At 37.4% G+C, this 20,417-nt stretch overlaps 3 protein-coding genes and 1 pseudogene across 4 annotated transcripts; 3 read left to right on the top strand and 1 right to left on the bottom strand.

Moving 5' to 3' along the window:
- Window positions 1-813: 813 nt before the first annotated feature.
- LOC141835147 (E3 SUMO-protein ligase MMS21) lies at window positions 814-5,768 on the bottom strand. 2 transcript variants are annotated; one of them, XM_074722587.1, is made up of 8 exons: window positions 5,628-5,768; window positions 5,440-5,511; window positions 5,243-5,353; window positions 5,028-5,138; window positions 1,988-2,127; window positions 1,287-1,372; window positions 1,055-1,214; window positions 857-902 (listed from the first exon to the last, which is right to left on the bottom strand). In XM_074722587.1, the coding sequence occupies exons 1-7, from the start codon at window positions 5,724-5,726 to the stop codon at window positions 1,081-1,083; spliced, it is 753 nt and encodes a 250-aa protein (XP_074578688.1). In that variant the 5' UTR covers window positions 5,727-5,768; the 3' UTR covers window positions 857-902; window positions 1,055-1,080. The 2 variants fall into 2 exon arrangements, with proteins under 2 accessions (XP_074578680.1, XP_074578688.1); XM_074722579.1 differs by having other exon boundaries at window positions 814-1,214.
- Window positions 5,769-8,172: 2,404 nt separating this feature from the next.
- On the top strand, window positions 8,173-8,692 carry LOC141835161 (uncharacterized; annotated as a pseudogene).
- Window positions 8,693-14,364: 5,672 nt separating this feature from the next.
- On the top strand, window positions 14,365-14,911 carry LOC141826155 (glutaredoxin-C9-like). Its single transcript, XM_074713406.1, has one exon. It carries the CDS (start codon window positions 14,365-14,367, stop codon window positions 14,809-14,811), a length of 447 nt encoding a protein of 148 aa, XP_074569507.1. The 3' UTR covers window positions 14,812-14,911.
- A 366-nt stretch (window positions 14,912-15,277) lies between these two features.
- LOC141835126 (pentatricopeptide repeat-containing protein At2g13600-like) lies at window positions 15,278-17,587 on the top strand. The gene has a single exon (XM_074722556.1). The coding sequence runs from the start codon at window positions 15,278-15,280 to the stop codon at window positions 17,585-17,587; it is 2,310 nt and encodes a 769-aa protein (XP_074578657.1).
- The last annotated feature ends 2,830 nt before the right edge of the window (window positions 17,588-20,417 follow it).

Below are 20,417 nucleotides of genomic sequence, written 5' to 3'. Positions count from 1 at the left end.
GTCAACCGTGACGGTTGAGTCTCCCTCCGTCTGTCCAACGTGTCCGAACAAGTAACCTTCCTTCTGTCCGACGTGTCTCGACCTAAGACTGATCTTTGCAGACTAGGTCATAACACCCATAACATATGTCTATCTACATTCACTTAATGTTTATCTAGTGCTGGTCTTGTAGAAGATAATGCTCTCCAGAACAATCCTCTGACTAGTATGCCAAGAAGTTGTTCCTTCCTCATACCACATAGTTCAGTAGTTCTAGTGTTTAACATTTGTTTGGCATCTTTTTTTGCTTTCTAAAAAGAATAGGTACATGGAGAAATAACTTATCTTGTTGGTGCAGCTCAAATTTCTTATATGTGATTGGATCAACTGGGCAGATTTGACCACCCATCAACTGGAGAATGCAAACACCTCTCCAACATAGATTGAGGGTCATTTCAAGTAGCAAATTGGTGAGTTCAAAATAAGCTGATTCGATAATGTCAACAAGTGATTGAGGGCTCAAGGATGGGAGGAAACTCAAAATAAGCAAAGGATATTTCGCAAAAAAGTTAAACATGGGACAGGATCAGGGACATTTTGAAAAATAGGACAAGGATTGATAGTTCCAGAAGAATTACAACTCCTGATATTTGTCCACTCAAGTTTGGCTCCTTCATTCAACTCCAATCAAACTCTGAAAATATTTCCTTTTCATTCCAAACAAGATATCTGTTAGGATTTCAATCACATTCCTAGAAATACATTTTCTAGGAAAAATAGGGCAAGGATTGATAGTCCAGAAGAATTACAACTCTTGATATTTGTCCACTGAAGTTTGGCTCCTTCATTCAATTCCAATCAAACTCTGAAAATATTTCCTTTTCATTCCAAACAAGATATCTGTTAGGATTTCAATCACATTCCTAGAAATACATTTTCTAGGAAAACTTTCTCCCCCCAAAAAAGATGCAAATTTTGGAAATTCCAAACAATACTCATGTAGCTAAGACTGATATATCAAATATTTGTTGAAATTTGCAATACCATAACAGATAACAAATTATATCAAGCTTACAGTTGCAGGGAGAATTGTTGCCATTTTCAGTCAACTTCTGTGAAATCTTCTACCACTGTTGAGTTTATGTTTGTAGCTGATGCCAAACGCATTTCATCAATTTCTATTGTGAGCAAGGCATCACATACAACCCGCCCAACTTGGAGAATTTTAGGGCAACCTGGTAGGGTGCAGGTGTAATGAGCAAAAAGATCAACAACGCAAGATCAACTGCAACAGATAGGACACTTACCTGCAACTGGGCATCGAGGATGCGGTTTCTTTGTGCTTATGTAGTGGATTACTGGTTCCTTCTCATAAATGTGCTTGCAGTCCATGCTGCTCGATGAAGAACAGATAGAAAGAACACGGTTTATGACTTTAATAATAATAACATACCTTTTGCTTGGGAAACAAAAAGAAAAAAAAAAGTTTAAACTGACTAGTGATAAACTTCTTCATCACTCAATAAATAAACATAAATCAAGCATCGTTCAAGGACCATGAACAATTGAATCAACAGAATCTGTTAAAAGCTTTTTTGAGTTGTTAGAAGGAAATATAAGTAGAAAGCTACGGAATGTTGTCTATGGCGTTAACATATCTCAACATTGCATTCTACAAAGCACACGAATTCATAGTTCGCAACTAATCAAATAAGGACTCATGCCAAATTGAATATGGTTCAAGAAGGAACATGATTTCCAAGGAAACCAAGCTCTGCATTTTAAGAAAGAAGTTCACTTAAAATAGTTGTTTTTAGTTAACTTGTGAACCTTTTAATATTTGTTCATTCACAAAATCAAAAAAAGGCTTTGTACATATGAAACAATTTCACTTGACGGTAATGTTTTCATCTTTCATTACTAACTAACAAAAAATTAGGGAATTTTAGTTTATATCGGATAAAAACTTAAGTACAAAACTTTTGTAAAGAGTGAAGCACTAATTTACCTGCGGACAGGATTTTGCAATTCTGTAACAGGCTTTCCTGTCAAAGGGCACTTGGTATTTAATAGGTTATTCTGGGTACTGGTCATGACAATATCTTCTTGCTCCTCACCAGGCATTGGTTGACCAGCATGGTGAACATTCTGCAAGAAATAATGTAATAATTTAACAATGCCACAATACTTTTCGACCTAAAGCATGCTAAAATAAAATTGAAGAATACATGTTTCTATTGACTGCATTTATCCTCACATCACAAATAAAGACAATATAGGCATGGCTCTTGAAGAACAGAAAAGACACTAAAGAAAGAGTTTTATTCACAATTAAACATGCTTAATTCATACATAAAACTGAGAAATGACAAGAACCAAAATTCATAGACTAATTGGGAAATGGAGGAGAAAAAAACTTGACCATAAACAATGAGTGCAGAGGAAATGACTCGTCCAAAAAAAAATGAATGCAAAGGAAATGTGATGAATACATGTATGGAGAATAAAACATGTAAGCAAAAACTTATTATTCCAGCTTTAAAGTAAATACTTATGACAGGTATTCAATCATATGAAAATAGCAAATCAACCATGTAGTGTTTTCATATACCAAGCTGAAAATATGATCAAACACTCATAGAAGAATAGCAGGATAATAAACTTCACGCATATAGTGCAATGGCAAGCATTAGTTTTAGTATTTTTTTATTATAGTCAGAAAGTATGTTCTTCTCTTATGATTTGCTTAGCTATAATAGTCTTCACATTCCCTTTTGTCCCTTTTGTCTCATAGATGGCCCATGATTTAATTTTCTGCACTGAATAGGAACCATGGACAATTTTTTGGCATGATGTTGACATGGTGTTACCAAGGGAATTAACTGAGTCAACAGTGAGCTGGTAAAATATCCCATTAACTTGAGAAATTTCATTTCTTTAAGCCCTTCCAGTTCAACTATCTAATTAATTAAAATGAACACAATGTTTCAAGATAATTAGCCAACCAACTAGAATATTTCATCTCATAGGGAAAAGTTAAATGTGATCATTTCATCTTGTTGATGGGTATAGCTCCCTCTCTGCATCTTAAATGTACTAAATCTAACGGATTTGCCTTCTTCATGACTTTGGTGTGAGTGTCATTTTCACAAGTAGCCTCATAGCCACACCTTAAGCTGCATCACAACAACAACCACAAAAAGCTACTATTGGCATATGGATTGTGTTAGGGGCAAACGAGAATTGATACCACAAGTGACGGTAACTAGCATTTACCACTCAAGGGAATGATGCAAGATCCTTTTGGATTTGTTGTGAGAAGAAAACTGAATCTTCTTGGAGGAAGATAAAAGGCATATACATAACCAACTCTTATAAACTTTATTGAACTCCTACAAACTTGGTCTATAGCCAAAAAAAATAATGTCATTCTTGATATGTTGGTTCAGGTGTACTTCATTTATTAGAACCAATTATGACACAGTGACCCCCAAATAAAACACAATTTAGGACAAAATTAAATAGAATTTTTAAGGATGCGCCTAATTTACATAGAGCCGAAACTTATTAGTGGTGTGGAGATGCAAATAACACCATTCCTCTCATTGAAAGTGTGCTTGTTCCCAAGCACCAAACTTCGGTATGAGTTTGATCTTGATAATGTCATGGGACAGAATGCTAAGATGAATAGATGACCAGGCAAGGAAGGGAGGGAGGGAGGGATGATGTAACATCTTGCAGCAGTTAGTTGTGGGGAAGGAAGGAGGGAGGTGGCTTCGGAATGATAATGTTTACAGGGAAGAAAAAAGCAAGGGAAGGAATTATGGGTTTCAATGAGAGTTTCATTGAACTCAGTCACACAAAACTCTAAGTAGTTGAAGCAAGATGCTGTAAGGTAATTACAATATTTGTTGTCTTTCCATCATCCCACAATCTGTCGGCTAATTTAAATTATGTGCATGATGAAAAAAAACTGTCTTCTATGGTAATTTGCAAGGTAGGACCATGAAAATTTCTAGTTGGGATGGCTACCTGTCAGCTTTGAATGTGAGTGCAAATGGCAAGCAGTGCAACCTAAAATTGGCATTCCAAATACCATCTATAATGTTGGATGGTTAACTGGCGACGGAAATTACAATTGTTTCCAGCAAAAATTTAGGGCAATTTATTAGACACTAAGAATCTTTACGTCATCTTCATTCAAGTTTGACTACAAATTGTCTAAATGATAGCCAACAACCATACCAAAACATTTAAACACTCCATAATATGCACAATGGTTTCCATCAGCATGTCAACCGACATGTAATCGCTCCGTCTTTGCTACATATGGTCCATGACTTTCATGATTACCTGTCCAGGTTCAGAATGAATCACGATCAACCCATGATTAGTAAAACAGTCAACAAACCACTTCTAAGAATACCCTTGCTCTCTAAATTTATGATCTGGAAATGAAATTATTCTTGTTGCAGTAAAACTCAGTCCGTGACTAAAAAAAGCTCCCATTGTAAATATTAGTTTTGGTTTTGTTAGTATTCAGGTTAATGCTTTGGAATTTCTTCAGGTTAGATTCTGCAGTCCAGTCATATACTCATACCAGAGATTTTAGGTCCATAGAAAGTGCTAGTTCTTGTATAGTATACCAATTGTACATAGATCATGTCCTTATTCACCCATGGATGCAGCATAATGCATCTAACTGTGTTTTATTCCCTTTCCTCCAAAGAAATTCTTTGTTATAAGATCAAAATCATGATCATACTGAAAGATGACTGAGATAAACTAATTTACATCCAAAAGGATGGAAAGATAGAAGAATGTTTTCTGCATGCACCTGGAAACTTCACGTTCTTCCTAGCGACCTATAGTCTCAGTAATATACAGGATACTCGAGAAGACTAAATATAACTTGATCACAATACTAAAGGCTTGAAGCAAAACACGAATCAGCAAGTCCATAAAAGTTTGCCATCAGACTGAAGACCTAACTACAATAAACACATGAAAGAACCCATGAAAATTTTAATTTAGACTAACAAATGTACCCAAATGGCTTCCTTGAACTGACGATACAATGGATTGTTCTGAGGCGTTGAAGGAGAAGATGCCTTGCTTTTAGCTACCTCATCCTCTAGCAACCTCTTGAAATCAGTAGGCTGCAAACCATCCAAACAAAATTAAAAGGGTGAGAGTAAACCACATTTCGTGGTTAAACAAATAAAACAGAAAGCGAAGTTAAAGAAACTAAAATTTCATTTACCTGCTCAGATGGACTGTAATTGCTGCCAATTGTCTGGATCGCCTCCGAGAAACGAGCACAGTCATCGTATGTCTCCAGCAGCTCTAAGATGGAATTTTCCAGCTCTTTAACCTGCATTGAGGCCAATAAAAAAAGGAATCAGTGTCATGAAGGGCAACGAGGCTCGTTCTCAATGAAGTGGGGAGACAAAACCCAACTTTCTCGGACTGTTGTTCCTTCTCTAAGTCAACAGCAACATTCTTCATCATGGTTATGGCTTTTCGAATGTCCTAAAACATGTGTAAAAGATAGTATAGCCACATACCATCATCCATTGAAGACCATGAATTAGGGTTCAGGGGTAGGGTTTACGAATTCGGGAAAAAATTGGATTGTGGGATCTTACAGAGATGAGGGATTGGTTATCGGAAAAGAGGGTGGATGCAGCGTTTCCTATTCGGGAGGCCGTGGAGCTGTTCGAGCGAGAAGCGGATGTCGTCGCCATAGTCGCCTCCTCTGCCGCTCGCCGGAGTTCCTTTGGAGCGAGAAAGAGAAGCCAATGACGACTTCATAAAATGGGCAAAATGGAGCAGTTAATATTTACAGGGAGATGCGACCATTAAAATGAGGAATTAGAAAATGTACGATTTTTTTTTTTTCTTTCAAAATTTTCAATTAAATCAGTGTTTTTAATCATTTGACATATGCCGCGTTCCTTTGTGGTCTCGCAGCCACACGTCAACTTTCTCATTCGATCACGTCCATCCAGTTCGACGGTGGACGGTCAATGATGCGCCCAGTTTGAAATTGGTCGGTCCCACGCTCATGAACGGCAGAAGTAGGTATCTTCGGTGATAAAAATTATTATAGATGTTTTTTTGTGACCCTTATAATATTATATTAAAAAATTATTCATCTCTTCACTATAACAAATTCTAATAATTTCTTTATTTATATTTTAGATAATGTATTTTATATACTATTTATATTTTTGATAAAATATATATTTAATATATTATTATTTAGATTTTTATATATTTTTTAATAAAAATTAAAATTAATGGTTGAACAACGGTTAATTTTTATGTTTTGTTGATTTTAATTTTTAAATAAAAAAGTCATTATTAAATTATAAAATAATTTTATTTTTTAAATAAAAATAAAAAAATAAAAAAGAGCGGCTCCCCAACATTAATAAAAAGAGCGCTTTCCCATTATGAAAGGAACTCCCTCACACTATAAAAAGGAGCTCGTTCTATTTGACATGTCATTTATAATGGGAGCGAGCTTAGCATCTCCTATGGTAGAAGTTATTGTAGAAATTTTTATGACTCGTACAATGTTACATTAAGCATCTCGTGTGGTACAAGTCATTGTAAAAAATGTTATGACTCCTACAATACATTAATGTCATATCAAAAATTAAAAAAAAACTTTATTCATCTTTCCACTATAAAAAAAACCCAACAACTTCTTGATGGGTATCACTCTTGATTTATATTTTACATTATAGATATAGATAATGTACTTTATATATTATTTATATTTTATATAGATATATTATAATTTAGATTTATGTATATATTTATAAATAAATAAAATATAATTGAAATTTTATAAAATTTAAAAAGAATATGTACAAGATTAAGTAATGAATTCTTACAAATCATCCATGAAATACAATATAAGATAATTAAATTAAATATTTCATCATTAATAAATTATTTTTTTACTAATCACAATCGTAACGTGCCCAGATATGCTCAACTAAATCAACTCGAAAATGATGTGTTACAATTGATTATCATGTATCTTGCAATTTCTCCAGAGATATTCTTAAAATTCTTGGGTAAAACCCTGAAATATTTTGTGACAGAGGATTTCATTCATCATCTGACCAATTAACTACTACATTCTATCATCCTTAATAATCATGTTATACAAAATAATACATGTATACATAATGTTCTTCAAGTTATCATTGTATCTGATGTGATGGGAATCTATTACCTCCACGTGTCATGTGGGATAAAGTTATAAAGTTAGTTCATCTTTAAGATTAGAAAATTATAAAACCATTTCACCCGAAGAATAAGAAAAATATTTTGAAAAACATGAATAATTGAAATACGTATGTCGGAACAAAATCTTGTATCTCAGAATATTTCCTAAACAGACGTTAATATTTCGGAGATCAACTCTATCAAAGGTTGTTCATACCCATGAGCACAGATATACACACATCAACTTTAATTTTTTTCAACTTATTAAACTCCTTCCTCATGTAAAATCCTAACTTGAACGTCAGAGTGGCTTATCGAGACCTAGCTCCGGCGCCATTCTAATTCTCTTTTTTAGTACTTTTCAGGTCTCTTCATCTCTCCAGACAACTATCTTCGAGGAGTGTGCACGTTAGTAGTTCGTTAACCGATGACTTGATCATCCAAGGTAATTTGGCCGAAATAAATTAGTGTCGTCTGTGAAAAATTTGAGCCAAGACGCTGCGATGGTTAACACCAGAAGAACTAATGACAATTATGACTTTATCAAAGAGAAAAATTACGGTGAGATAATAACTATGACACTAGAAAAAATCCTTCTTAATTTTCTTTTATTTTCCTTGGTGTTGTTGTGGAATTTGGCAACAAGAAAAATCTTCGTTGATAGCATGCGATTCATCTCCTCCTCGGATCAAAATCCTAAGTTTCTTTTCTCCCTCACTGATGAAACCTTATATCTTCGATCTCCTCTTCTCTCTTTCTCCTCCATCTCCCCTCTCTAGTCGTTGTCCAAATCCCTATCGCCCTCTGATCGATCTTCAATTCCTCGTCTCCCCTCTCTAGTCCCCCTCGGCCATCATCTCCGATGGAAAGAAATGCTCGAAACAAACGCAATACGCAGCGACCCTTGAACCTCTCCAAATCTCGACCTGACTCGTTCTCTAGGATGCTATGGCGATCTTCCCTTCTTCCTCGTCTTCTTCTCACTTCTTCCTCCTCCTCCGCCTCTCCTATCTTCTCCTTCTCTCCCTCGCCACCACTGAACACCACTCCTCAAATTCTAACGGCACCACCATCTACGATCTCCTCCCTTGGTACGACCTTCCCCCGGGCCTCCTCCCCGACACGATCAAATCCTTCTCCCTGAGTTCCAACGGAAGTTTCTCTATCGATCTAGACAACCCCTTGCTACATTAACTTCGAGTACCTCATCTACTACAAGACCAAGGTCTCTGGCGTCATCAGGTACGGTGGCATTGAGGACCTCCATGGAGTCAAGGTCCATTGGTTCTTGATTTGGTTGGAGGTCGATGCCATCAAGGTCGACCTCCCATCTTTCCAATATATATACTTTTAGGTTGTGTGGATCACGCGCAAGCTCAGCATTGAGCAGTTTCGGACGGTGGACTCCTGTAATAGGAATAAGGAGCTCCTAAAGGGAGCCCATGAGCTTTCCAATTGGTCTCTATAGCTCCAAAATGACGCCACACATATGACGAATTAGTTGGAGAATGTTTCCTACAAGATCTAAATGAAGTGTAATTTTCTAGAAGAAAAAAATGATTTGGCTATCACTGTAACTGGTATAGTTTTGCAATGTTCTAGCTGCACAGTCCAAATAAGTATTTGAAGACATATTATGGTAGTTAATATATTTCTTGAATCGTTTGTGACAATGTCGGCTCAAGACATGTATCTTTAGCAAATATCAATGAGTCATTCCTATCATTATTGAAATAGAGCCTCAACATTGGGCATAAGTCTCTCTCTGGATCATCAGAGTATTTTCTTTAAGACTATTTATCTTATAATTTATTCATCTGATTATTTCAATAGGAAGGTAGAATCTGTCACCTCAACGACCCCACACGGTCGGCACCACGACCATCTGTGAAGAGGTAAATCAAAAAACTGTAACTGACCAATATTACGGGGGAAGACATTGCCTCATCTTTATCGAGATTCAACCCTTATCCACTTCAGCAAGTCTACCCCGTAGTAACCAACTCAATCATGCCCCGGAAGCATTCATCCAATTACTAATCCTTACAGTATTGCTTTATTTGATATTTATTCACTTGAAATGTCTCTAGAAACTCTCAGGTGCTTCCAGAAACTCTTTTGATTTCAGACCAACGACATCCATCAGTAATTACCTTTCTCAAGATTCAATCTCCCTAGACTCGGACATAGTCGCGGACAGAGCGTAAAAATCAGTGGTCTCTCCCATTACTAGCGAATCTAAAGCTTGAAGTTGATGACGGTCCGACCTTATCAACGAAGGGCTCAGACAAATCTAAACCATTTCATCAATATTAGAAATATAATATTGTCAAGTATTTTCCATGATGATCTAGGATATTACAGGTATTCCTATATCAATCTTCTCATTCCATGATGAAACATGGAGTTTAAATCATTATTCAATTTGGACCAATACTACAGAAAGCTCGATATATATTTGTATCAAAATGACACAGAAGATTTCATTGAAGCTATTGTAGTTCGGGGATCACTCAAAAAATTTCTAATTATTCTTCAATTGCTATTTCTTCTTGACGTAAAATACCTTTCTCTCAAAGATATTTCAGATAACATTTCTTTAACAACAGAGAAGATTTTTTCTTTATCAGTTGAGATTTAGGCTTTCTTATGATGTCTTTTCTGGGAACAGAGGTCAAATATCGAAGTAGTTATGATTGCACGGTGTTGATTTTCATGATAATATAACTCCTAGCAATGTCTTGATTTTCATATATTTGATCATTCCATAAAGTTGATTCATCGTTTGCCCTTGTATTGAGTTGGACATTCTGTTATACTTTCTTTGAATGATCAGGATATCTTCTTTAACTCTATTTATTTTATAATTCATTCATCGGGTCATTAATCCTTATAATATTACTTCATAAATTTAATATTTTTTCTTGAAATGCTTTAAAACTCTCAGGCCTGGAGCATCGAGCCTCGAGCTCTCGATTTTGTTTTATAACAGGCTCAGAACACCAAGCCCCAAGCTCGCGACTTTGCCTTACGACAGGCTTGGAATACTGAGTCCCAAGCTCGTGACTTTGGTTTACAACAGACTCAGAATATCGAGCCTCGAGTTCGTGACTTTGCCTTACAACAGACCCGGAACATCGAGCCTCGAGCTCGCGACTTTACCTTACAATAGGTCTGGAACACCGAGCCCCGAGCTTGCAATTTTGCTTTATGATAGGCCCAGAATATCAAGTTTTGAGCTCGTGACTTAGCCTTACGATAGGCGTGGAGCACCAACCCTGAGCTCGAGACTTAGCCTTACTATAGGCTTATAGCATTGAGCCCCGAGTTTGCAATATAGCCTTACACCGAGCCTCGAGCTCGAGATCCTGTTAGGGTCACTTCATCCATATGGGGCGGAGCGATGACACCTCATCAAGCATAGTTCAGTTAATCGGACTATATCTCTTTCGACTAGACTAATTAGAGATGCTTGTGATGTGATGGGAATCTGTTACCTCCACGTGTCATGTGGGATAAAGTTATAAAGCCGATTCATCCTTAAGATTAGGAAACTCTAAAACTATTTCACTCAAAGAATAAGAAAAATATTTCGAAAAACATGAATAATTAGAATGCATATATCAGAACAGAATCTCATATCTCAGAATATTTTCTAAACAAACGTTAATATTTCAGAGATCAACTCTATAAAAGGTTGTCCATACCCATGAGTACAGGTATACACACATTAGCTCTAATTTTTCTAAGTCATTAAATTTCTTCCTCATACAAAATCCTAACTTGAGGGTTGGAATCGCTTGCCAGGATCTACCCTCGGCGTAATTCTAACTCTCTCTTTTAGTACTTTGTAGGTCTCTTCATCTCTTCGGGCGATTATCTTCAAGGAGTGTGCACATCAGCAGTTCGTTGGCCGATGACTTGATCATCCATGGTAATTTGGCTAAAATAGTATCAAAATTGTATTGGACCTCTGATCATTGTCCATCGAGATTGGAGCACATTAAATACCCACTTGATATCGTTTCTTGCAGCCCCTATCGTTTCTTAAATATTTTTCTCTTGGGATCTTGCGGGCATGGAAAACTCTGGACAAAAATAGCTCATTCTATATAGATCCCATTAGTTAAAAAGTATTATTTTATATATTGTGTATTGTTAATAAAAAAAGTAATTTCCGATGCATTTTCTTGTAAGACGTTGTTGAATAAAGGTAATTCGTTAACCACGTTGATATCATTACGCGACTCTATAATCTCGAAAAAAACATGTCAAATTCATAAGTCCACAGATGCTACCACTTCAAGCACAATTATTGGAATGCCATGATCACCTCGAGTAAACTAGCCTTTCCAAGCGATAGGGTAATTTTTTCATTGTCAATGCATACAATCAAGACTACCCAATAAGCCAAAGAAGTCATGTCTCTGATTATGCATTTCAAGCAAGTGTTAGATGCTAGCGACATCCGATCTTCTCAATATTGAGCCCAAACACTTGAATCACACATCGATAGAAGTTGAACAAACATTCAATGACAGTTGTTTCAGCAACCCATAGGTACTTATCGTAATGGTCGACAGGGACTCCGTATGCCAATTGACAAATAACTGCCATGCATTTCTGAAGTGGCGACAAACCTTTTTTCTCACGACATCGACTCTCCAATGAAAATATTCAGAATGATTTTTCACAACATCAACTATGCAAAGGAATAACCCTCTTTGTATTTAGAATTGACATCAAAATACTTCATCGAGATATCTTGGCTCATTAGAAAAGTAATTATTGAAAAGACGAGCATGTTCGACTTCACGATCTTGCTACAAATACCTTCTTCTCTGTATTCTACTGGAAGAACTTTGAGCTCTTTGATATAACATTTGTCTCCACTCATATAGTTAGAGTATTATTTGTTCATTTATATCCTCCACATATTCTGCCAATTTATTTCTCCAGAATTCATGGATAATGGATCTTTTAGATCAATTTAGATTTTCATACATTTAAAATAAATAAAGATATTTGCATGGTTGAGAATACAATATTTGTAGAATTGAGGATTCTAATTTCTTTACTTGTATATATGACTAATTTGTAATAGCTACTTTGTAATAGCTATTTTGTAACGACTATTTTATAATGACTACTTTTTAACGGCTAGTTTATTAAATCCATATAATTGACTACTACACCCCCTCTTTGCAAAAAATTACTTCATTGGGATATACTGACTCATTAAAGAAGTAATTGTTGGTTCTACGGAAGCAGTTTTGGATCACTATAGGGAAAGAGTGAATAACGACCTGCAAAAATAAATTATTTCTCTTGTTAACTAACTAGCAAGGACGCACATTAAATAAAAATGAACACAACATAAAAGAATGAGGTCAAATTTACTTGATTTGCAACTAGAAGGTTGCTAGTCCAAGATTATGAAAAGCTCCACTCTCTTCTCCTTTGTCGAAAACCATTCGGAGGAAAATTAAAATAGAACTGAAGACAATGAAATCAAGTGTGTCATGTTCTTCTTCGAACTTCATTCTATTTATAATTTTTTCTTCGATTTAATCGTTGCACTGATGTGACATCTCTAAATGCCTAGAAGCATTATATTCCAGATGTCTGGATTCGTCGAACTTTATCCACTCTGACAATGATCTGCTAACGGTTCTGAATGAGTCTTTGCATTCTGGGTGCTTAGAGTCATCCGCTAATGCATATTGATTCGTAGAACTTTGAGTTTTGATCTGTCAAACGACGAACATAGCCACGACTCGGAGATTGAAAGGGAGAGGAGGGATTCAGCGCTTGGAGGAGGACATCATGAAATGTGAAAAATAAGAATATTTAGTATTCAAGTTGTGTTAAATTTATTAAAAGTTCAAGAAGAAATAGTAGATTATATATATTACTCATATATATACAAAAAAAAAAATGTGTATATGTACGAAAATTAAAAATACACAAGTTCAAGCCCATTTTTTAATATGCACTTCAAATGCAAGAAAAAATAGTACACAAAAATATTAAAGTATGGACTAGCAATGTGTTTCATAGTGAACTTGAGAACAAAGCATGACAATGACTTGGTGATCAAAATCAAGACAATTAAACATATAAAGACACCAAGTCATAAAAAATTATAAAAGTAGATTATTATTATTATTATTATTTGCTTTAGTCAATATTATTGAAACGATGCATGTTTACCTAACTAGGGGTAAACATATTCTAATTTTAATTTTGTGTTTTGTTGATTGACTTAGTTTTGAACTTTTACATTAGCTTACTAATAATTATAAGCTAAATAAAAAGAAATTTTCTATTATTTCAATAAACTAGAGGTTAAATTATAATTTAGTAATAAGAGTGGTCAATTGAGCTTTTACCAACAACTATATTGGACATTCTAATTGATGGCCAATTTTTTTTAAAAAAAACTTTTTAAGTATTGAAGAGTGAAGACTTATATTTTATATCATATTTTTTCTTGTGAGTCTTAGGGATTTAAATTATAAAAAATGTTAAAAATATTTTCATAAGTTTCATCAATATTAAAATACTAACTTGTTTTTTTTAAAATGATTTAAATAATTCTAATCTGATGAAATTAAGCAGATGTTTCATATCTGTTGGCGTCAATCGATGTCGGCAACGTTACGTCACCAGATCCGATCCGATATTCCTCCATGCTTACGTGGCGGATCCTGATCCGTCCACCACACCGAATGTGACTCGAGCGTGGAACGGGAGGTGCGTGAACCGGAGGCGCCTACCCAACCACTTCTTTATTCTAATATAATATATTAATCTCGGTGGGGTAGACCGCTGTCCCGGTCCGGCTTGATCCCGATTGCAAAATAAACGAAACGGGTGGCCTAACGAAAAACAGCCGATCCTCCCGCAGGGTTGATGATGTCATCAGACTCAAGGTAGGTTTGACGGTGACGCCATCCTCGCTCCCAACGCTGTGCGAGAGGGGAGAGGATGACATGTTGGCAGCCGCTTGCTGACGACGTAGGATGTATCTTGACGTCATCACCTCGGCGATTCTGTTACTATATATGCCTCCTCTCTCTTCTTTCCGTTTCCGTGTCTCGTTTTTTCCTCAATTTTCTGCGAATAATTGCGAAAAGGATGCAGGAAGCGATCCCGTACTTATCAGCGCGGCCGTTCTTCTCCAAGTCCGGTCGGCGCCGACGGGGGGCGTTCGACTGCGCCGGGAGGATCGGCGCCGACGGCGATGCCGCGGGGAGGATGAGGGTGGTCGTGGCGGAGAACCCGGCGGTGGTCCTCGGCCGGAGGGGCTGCTGCATGTGCCACGTGGCGAGTCGGCTGCTGCTCGGGCTGGGAGTCAACCCGGTGGTGTGCGAGTTCGGCGAGGAGGCCGCTGAGGAGGCGGCGGCGCTGGTGGAGGGGACGGCAGAGATCGAAGTCGCCGGCGGGGATCTTCGGCGGCCGCTAATTCTCCCTGCGGTGTTCGTGGGGGGAAGGCTTCTCGGCGGCCTCGACCGACTCCTCGCCGTCCACATCACCGGCGAACTCGTGCCCATCTTGAAGGAGGCTGGAGCTCTCTGGCTCTAAATGACCTTTCTACCCTTTGTATAAAATTATAAATTTGGATGCCTTCTACGTTTTCCAACCGTTTCATTTTCTCACAATTAATGAAAATTTCTTTTATGATTTTTACCAGCATAAAAAATTTTAAAATAAAATAAAAATGTTGGAAAGATCGATCCAATGAATATTAGTCAAAGACAAATTCCAGCGCATCATCCACTACGTCCACTTGGCTGTGGAGTCGTTACCCAAAATTCGTCATCTTTGACTTTGTGTAGGCGGTCAAACGCCCACGATGACCATAAATGCGTCATCAGGGAAGGTGTAAGTTTGACTTTTGTAATATGAGAACGAAAAAGGCATCATGCATGACACGTATTGCATGACAACTGACGTTTCGATCCATCGTTGACTCGTCCCGGTCGTTTGCGGTTTAATTGTCCGGTTCGATTTGGTTCGGTTCGACAATGCTGCGGAGCTCTTCGACGAAATGCCCCACCCGAATCCTGCGGCCGCACGAGCCGCCGTCACTTCCCTTTCCCGAGCAGCTCAATCGGCCAAAGCACGCCGAGTCTCCGACGCCGCCCACCGGGATCCCCACTGCCTCAGCGCCATCATCGCCGGCCTCGCCCTCGACGGTCGCCCGCGGGAAGCCCTTCGCCTCTTCAAATGGTTCCAGACGTCTGCCCTCGACCCCGACGAGTTCACGCTCTCCAATGCGCTCTCGCTCTCTGCCAATCTCAGCGCGCTGGACCAGGGAAGGCAGATCCAAGCTTTCATCTTCAAGAAGAATCTACCCATGGACGTCGCCGCCACCAACTCGCTCATCAATCTCTACTTCAAGTGCGGCAGCGTCGCCGACGCGGAGAAGGTGTTCGACGGTATGCTTCTGAGAGACGTCTACACTTGGACTGCGATGGTCTCGGGCTACGCGCACAACGGCAGATTAGAAAGGGCCATGACTTTCTTCGAGAAGATGCCTGCTAGAAACACTGTTTCTTGGAACTCGATGATCAATGCTTATCAGAGAGAAGGGTGTCATGAGATGGCATTGGAATTGTTTTCCATAATGAAGACGCAAGGAGAGGCCTTGAGTGAGCTAACATTTGTTGCGGTTCTGAAGGCATGTGCAAGCCTTCAACAATTGGAATACGGTGAGGGAGTTCATTGCTGCTTAGTCAAATTGGGATGGATGAGAAGTATGCTCGTTGGGAGTGTGTTGATGGATATCTATACAAAATGTGGTGGATTACAAGAAGTTCAGAAAGTTTTCGATGATATTGGAGAGCATAATGTTTTCTCCTGGTCTATCTTATTGGGAGGGTATGCTCAGAATGGGAGCATTTCGGAGGCTGAGGTGATATTTAAAGAAATGCCGGAAAAAAATGTGCGATCATGGAACTTAATGATTGATGGTTATGTGCGGAACGGGATGCTTGACGACGCTTTTGAACTGTTTGTTGATATGTTGAAAGTTGGCATGAAACCAAATAGCTTTACCTTCACGAGCCTCATAAATGGATGCTCAAATCCAGAACATACAAGAAGTGGCAAGAAGTTTCATGGCTATGTGGTCAAAGGAGGCCTGGAATCAGAGACTCCAGTATGCAACTCCTTGATTACATTGTATGGTGAACAAAGAAATATTGGTGATGCTTGTTCAATTTTTGACATGATGGTTTCTCGTGATGTAGTTTCATGGACGGCTATGGTGGCTGCTTATATCTCTTATGGGAATATAGATGCAGCTCTTGACATCTTTGATAGAATGCCAAGTAAGAATCTAATATCATGGAACACAATGATGTTTGGATATTTGCAGAAATGTCGAAGCTTGGAGTTCAACTCTCTCAATGTGATGAGGAACCCACCTGCTCTGCTGTTCTTCTATAGTATGGAAAAATCATCTGTCAATGCCAACCACTTCTCCTACAACTGTGCTTTAAGTGTTTGTGCTCACATTGGTGCTCTAGAACAAGCCAGAGCAATCCACTGTAGGACTGTGAGAAGAGGATACGAATCTGACTTGGGAGTAGGCAATGCTTTGATCACTGTTTATGGAAAATGTGGAGCTCTTGATAATGCTGAAGTATCTTTTAAATCCTTGATATGTCCTGACATGATATCTTGGAATGCCTTGTTGACAGGGTATTCACAAAATGGACATGGAGATAAAGTTCTTGACATCTATGAGAAAATGCAGAAATCAGAAGTTGCACCAAATCATGTCACTTTCATAAATTTACTTTCTGCATGCAGTCATCTGGGAATGGTGGAGAAAGGCCTGGAGTTCTTCGAACAGATGGAGAAAGATCACAATGTTAAACCCACAAGGGAGCACTACACTTGTATCGTAGATCTCCTTGGTCGAGCTGGTTATCTGAGAGAGGCTGAATCTATTATTGGAAATATGAAAATAGAACCTGATGCAGTGATCTGGGGAGCACTACTGGGGGCTTGCAAAATGCATGGAGATCCTGAGATGGGTAAACGAGCAGCTGACCAAATTGTTCTTCTGGAACCAGATAACAGCTCCGCTCTTGTTGCATTGGCTGAAACTTTTGCAGCTGCAAATATGTGGAAACATGTAGTTGAAGTGAGAACATTAATGAAGGAAAAGAAGCTTCTCAAGGAGCCAGGAATCAGCTCAATTGAGATAAGAAATCAATCTTGCATGTTTCTGTCTGCTGATCCTTGCAGCCAGGAAAAGGATTGCACACATGACATGTTGAATAGCCTTTATGGTAACATGATTAAAGGAAAATATACATTAGATTCTGAACTTGTGTCTTTTGGTTGACCGTGGTATAATTTATTCAATAGAAAGGCTGATCATAGAGAAGTGCAATTAACGAATGGACCACAGAATAACCATTTGAATGCGGTCTTGGGAGAATAAAGATTCTCCACCGGCTGTGACAATAACAGGATATTTGTCTTAACCACCACTTCAACAGGTATTTTAAAGTAATGTCAATTATTTTCTGTAATGATTTTATTATGTCACAGGCTTTGAACAGTGAGTTTGCAGGATTCCTCTCCACATGGTCAACTGAAACAGATACCTATTCTTGGTGGCTCATCATCACTCTCAGAATGATACAAAATCGCACCAGCATCATGGGGTAAAAGTTATTACACAAAGAACAACTGAGTTTCCTCTATAAAATTGAAATGGAATTAGGAGATGCTAGGTGTTCCAAAATATTCAACAAACAGCTTGCTTGCTTGTGTGATCTTTTGAACTTAGAACGTGACTAGCAATGACTGCTCTGGAAGGTGATTTATCTATCTGCTTATTCCTGCCAAAATGCCTTGATCCAATCAACTCCTTTGATTTTTGGCTGTTAGCTAGCTGAGGGGGACACTTGGTAAGGGTTTAATCTTGTAGAGAGAAATGTTGTTGGAGTTGCATTCAAAGAGCACATCAATCTTGTTACTGATAGTTGACATTGCATATGCCCAGTATGACTGTCAAATCTTGTGTGAGATTGATTTCTTAGTATTACTCTGTCAACTCCTCCATTTTTGTGTAGAAACATTCGTCCCTCCAATACAGCTGTCCATGTAATTTTGATGGTTCTATGTTAGTGTCTTGTGTTGATAGAACTGAGAAGAATTCATTTTAAAAAACAGTCCATATGAATCTTTCTTCTTGGTGATTGTGTTAATTGGTTAACAGGCTAGAAAGTTAAATTCCCTCCTCAAGGTTGTGATCATATGAGGTTTATGAATTATGACACCATTTTGAAAAGGAGCATAAGACTCTGGATGTCCAGGTCAATAAATCCATGACCTCCTTTCCTTCATTCTTCTTGTAGCAAACATGAGACTGGGCCTGGGTCACCTTGCATTTCATCCTTATGCAGTATCGCTCCAGATCATGAGAATGCACTCTTGGTTCTAGCAATTCTATGAATAATCACTTTGGTAACCTAAAGATGCTCATGAAATATGTTGTGATAGCCAATCAGACACTTTTCACTTAGACTATTTGTTCGGCCAAAAAAGAGACAAGTCTTCGAAGGTGCTAATCTCATGTTGATTTTATTGATAGGATGAACCTGGATTTATGCTAATAGCTTGTTTAGAGAAAGGGGAATCCAAGCTTTGCTGGAGCTTCATTCAGAGGCATTGTAATAAGAACACATGAAAAAAATGGAATTCAGGTTAGTGATTGTCTTGGCAAGGCAACATAATCTGTCTTCAACTTTTCTCAAATAAACTCCTAATCCATCTGCCTGTTCCTGTCATGGCACACTCGCTCATAATTAGCTCATAACTAGTAGATTATGTGCCTTAGTTTGACATGACTAACAGTGGTACTCTCTTTTCAAAATGCTAATAGATCCAAGTTAAAAGACAGTTTATTTTGCTTCATACTCTTTTGGTAGTGAACTCAATTTGCAAAACACTCTTGTTAGAGTAATGTTAAACACAGCGCAAACTTTGTGGTGTGAGGGCTTTCCATTTGCAACTTATACTGATACTTTGATTTCCAAAGCATGGAATTCCTTTGGTTGCCATCATGATTCATACATAACTGAACTAGTATTTCTTTCTTCTTCACTGGAAACAAAAAGAAGGGTATCTAGTTTTGCAATGTTGCAGCCAACTTTTGCACTTTCTGCAAGAGATGTGAATTTGAGAAGCTGGAGCCAGCAATTGTTTCAACTATCAATGAGAAAACTAGAGGGCAAACGCATAGGCTGTTTCAGCAAGGAGGGCTTCGGAGCCATGTCATTGATTTGCCTGTGCCAGCCCCAGAGAAGGAATTGCTATCAGCTACTCTCTCAACTACAATTAGCCTCATTGTGCAAGAGTTACATTATTCTGGATTTATTCAGTCGACGAACCGAGAGAAGGCTGTCTACCTCAAGGATTAGTCGGTGAATCCCGGACACTTAGATTATTAAAAAAATAAAAGATTGAATTCAACATTTGTAAATTTTGGTTATTTGTGGGAATCAAGTGTAGTTTGAGCTACAAGTAAATAAATCCATTAACTTTCTTGCATAAAATTAAATAGTGCAGAAATAGAAAGAATGAAAAAACAAGCAATGTAATATTTTTGTTAAAGAAACAAATAACTTAATAATTTTATAACAAAAGTTCAAAATAGTTTAGATTGACTTTATTAAATATTAAAATATTAAGAGTGTGTAATGATAAAAAAAGTATTTCCTATTGTTAAAAAAGTAAATGATAAACTAATTGTTTATACATAATGAAATATATAGTATATTATATGATTATTCTAAATATGCAAGCACTATAAATAACTTCCAATTATTCTTACTATTCTTCATATTAATTATATATTTTGAGATTTCCTGAAAAAGAAGATAAGTTTTTCACAGTAACTTCTTTTAGTATTTTTTTCTCTCTTATTCATGTGATTAATATAGGAAACTTTATATTTAACAATTATTCTTTTTATTTTTCCAAAATAGTCACAAAGATAAATTAAGATTGTTTTGCAGAATTGGAACATAACTAAAATAAGAGGTTTTTTGAATCATTTTTGGAAAAAGAATAGCAAGCTTTTCCAAAATTAAGGATTTCTTTATCCAAATAATATTCTTGGTAAATATAATCACTATTTTTAATATAAGTATTAAAAAAAGATT

This window comes from Curcuma longa, chromosome 1 (genome assembly GCF_044706935.1).
Source record: "Curcuma longa cultivar G26 ecotype Majalengka, Jawa Barat chromosome 1, ITB_CL_G26_1.1, whole genome shotgun sequence".
Classification (NCBI taxonomy): domain Eukaryota; kingdom Viridiplantae; phylum Streptophyta; class Magnoliopsida; order Zingiberales; family Zingiberaceae; genus Curcuma; species Curcuma longa.
The sequence above is the reverse complement of the archived record's forward strand: the minus strand, read 5'-3'. Positions and strand labels throughout refer to the sequence as shown.